The 2,749-nt window shown below is 36.3% G+C and overlaps 1 protein-coding gene across 1 annotated transcript in view; it reads right to left on the bottom strand.

Annotated features, from left to right (window-relative positions):
- LOC107059947 (uncharacterized) overlaps positions 1-1,187 on the bottom strand; it is a 1,855-nt gene extending 668 nt beyond the window's left edge. Inside the window, exons 1-2 of the mRNA XM_015307060.1 lie at positions 514-1,187; positions 221-442 (exon numbers count right to left, since the gene is read on the bottom strand). Coding sequence (XP_015162546.1) covers positions 221-442; positions 514-1,187 — 896 coding nt within the window. The remainder of the gene's footprint in view (positions 1-220; positions 443-513) is intronic.
- Between the last annotated feature and the right edge of the window lie 1,562 nt (positions 1,188-2,749).

Below are 2,749 nucleotides of genomic sequence, written 5' to 3'. Positions count from 1 at the left end.
AAATATTTTAGCTAGTTGATACTTACATGATTTCTAAACCATAGTTGAAATCTTTCATTATGAATTCGATCCACATTATGTCTTGATAGACGAGGATTTTCCTTCTTGATTTCTTTTATATGTTCACTACGGAAGTAAAACACATAACTATTTAATTAAAAATTGAAAGAAAATTATTTAATAATTAATTACTAAGTATAAATTATGATTTAATACTTACTCACGATATGAAGTGGTGGAGGTAGAATTAAATAAAACATATTTGTGGGCTTGAGCACGTGCAGATAAAACATAATTTCTTAAAGGTGGATTAGACTTAGTCTCGACGTCATCTAAATACCATGAGCAAAACGTCATTAATTCGTCTATCCAACGTCCCTCTTCAATCGCACCTTCTGGATAACGTCTATTCCTTACGTAGTTTTTAAGACAAAGCAAGAACCTAAAATAGACAATTATTAGAATACAAATACAATTTCTTGTAAGTATGATAAAAAAATAACAAAATGATACCGTTCGATAAACCACATTGAGCGATATTTTGAAGGTCCTCCCAACATTGTTTCTTCAGCTAAATGGATAAGTAGATGTTCCATGATATCAAAGAAAGATGGAGGAAATATTCTCTCCAAATGACATAGAGTTATTGCAACTCGATCTTGGAGTTTTTCTAAGTCACCTATCTTCAGATCTTTTGAACAAATGCCCCTAAAGAAATTACTTAATTCAATCAATGGCTTAAGTACATTCACTGGCAGGAGATTCTGCAAGGCAATAGGAAGGAGTTGTTGCATTATAATACGGCAGTCATGACTCTTCAACCCATGCATTGTGAGTTGCTTGAGATCAACACAACTTGAGATATTTGAAGCATATCCGTCTGGCACTTTCACATCTTTTAACACCTGTAAGAGGATGTCTTTTTGTGTGTTACTCAATGTGAAACATGCAGGAGGAAGAAAATATTTTCCATTAGCCTTTTTCTTAGGATGCAAAGCTTTTCGGATCCCCATCTCTTGTAAATCTAAACGGGAGTTTAAATTATCTTTTCCTTTTCCATCAACATTCAATAATGTCCAAAATATATTGTCTAAGACATTCTTTTCAATATGCATCGTATCAAGATTGTGACGAATCATATTGTCTTTCCAGTATTCCAACTCAAAAAATATGCTCTTTTGTTCCATATATTTTGCACCAAATTATCAACATCATCCCATTCCTTTACGAGATTTGGCCAATAGATCTTTACCAAATTTATTTTTAATATTATTCAATTGCTTAAGAATCTCAATTCCTGTCAACCATTTAGGTGCTCCATCTAACTCCACAAGGCCATTGAATGCCACTTTATCTTTTCGAAACTTGTGTTCATGAGATAACCATCGCCTATGAGACATGAAACAATATTTTCGCCCATTTTTCAATCTTGTAGATTTAGTTTTGGTAAGACAACATGGACAACCATATCTAGTTTTCACGCCATATCCTGATAAGTTACCTAACGCTGGAAAATCACTAATTGTCCAAAGCAATGCTGCACGCATTTGAAACATGTGATTGTTTGATGCGTCATAAGTGGCAACACCAACCCACAATTCTTTTAACTCATCAACTAAGGGTTGTAGATAGACATCAATATCATTACCTGGTGCACGAGGACCATCAATAATAGTTAGTAATATCATATATGGCTGTTTCATGCACAACCATGGTGGCAAATTATATGGAATCAAGATAACAGGCCATGTGCTATGTGAGATAGACATAGACCTAAATGGACTAAAACCATCTGAAGCCAATCCAAGTCTAACATTTTGAGGATCTCAAGCAATATCTGTATGCGCTTCATCAAATTTCCTCCAAGAAATACTGTCTGCAGGATGTCGCATTACCCCATCTCTAGTGCGACCTTCAGCATGCCATCTCATTTGAGTAGATGTTTTAGCTGACATAAATAGTCTTTGAAGTCGTGGTAGTAATGGAATATATCTAAACACCTTTGATGGAATTTTTTATGTTTCTAAACTGGAATTAACTGCACCTTTAAACTGTTTGTATCTTGGAGCTTTGCAAAACTTACAAGACGTTCTATCTTTCGTCTCATTCCAATAAATCATGCAATCATTTGGACATGCTTGTATCTTTTTATATTCAAGTCCTAAATCTTTAATAATATTCTTTGAATCATAAAAGGACTTGGGCAATGTTTCACCTTCTGGAAGTGATATACCGTGAGTTTACGGTATTTCTAATACATTTCACTTACAAGTTGTGTGTGTCTAGGGCCTTTTTGTATTGGTTTTTATGCATTTTTATCATGTTTTGCAGGAAAGGTGTTCAGGCGCGGAAGCTTAGAGACAGCTGAAGGAATTAGCCGAAAAAGGGCATCCACGGAGGTGATCTACGGACCGTAAATCCATTCACGGTCCGTAGGTTATGACCGTAGATAAGTAGGCATGGTATTGAGGATAAATCAAGGAAATCTGACCAAGTGTGGAACCACGGTGCCCATTGACGGTTCGTAGACTGATCTACGGACCGTACTGTTGATCCGTAGAGTGATACTGCGAGGGTTCCAGTACCTGATTTTTTGAAGATTCTAAGTATGGAGCTACGGAGAGGATTGACGGACCGTAGGTCGATCTACGGTCCGTACTGCTGGTCCGTCGTTTGCTTCAGAGAAGCTGATTTTTGGATGCTTAAGTATTATCTAAGTCCCGAGTGACGGAAGGGACTTACGGACTGT

The sequence above is a fragment of the Solanum tuberosum genome, unplaced genomic scaffold (genome assembly GCF_000226075.1).
Source record: "Solanum tuberosum cultivar DM 1-3 516 R44 unplaced genomic scaffold, SolTub_3.0 scf00049, whole genome shotgun sequence".
NCBI classification, from domain to species: domain Eukaryota; kingdom Viridiplantae; phylum Streptophyta; class Magnoliopsida; order Solanales; family Solanaceae; genus Solanum; species Solanum tuberosum.
The sequence above is the reverse complement of the archived record's forward strand: the minus strand, read 5'-3'. Positions and strand labels throughout refer to the sequence as shown.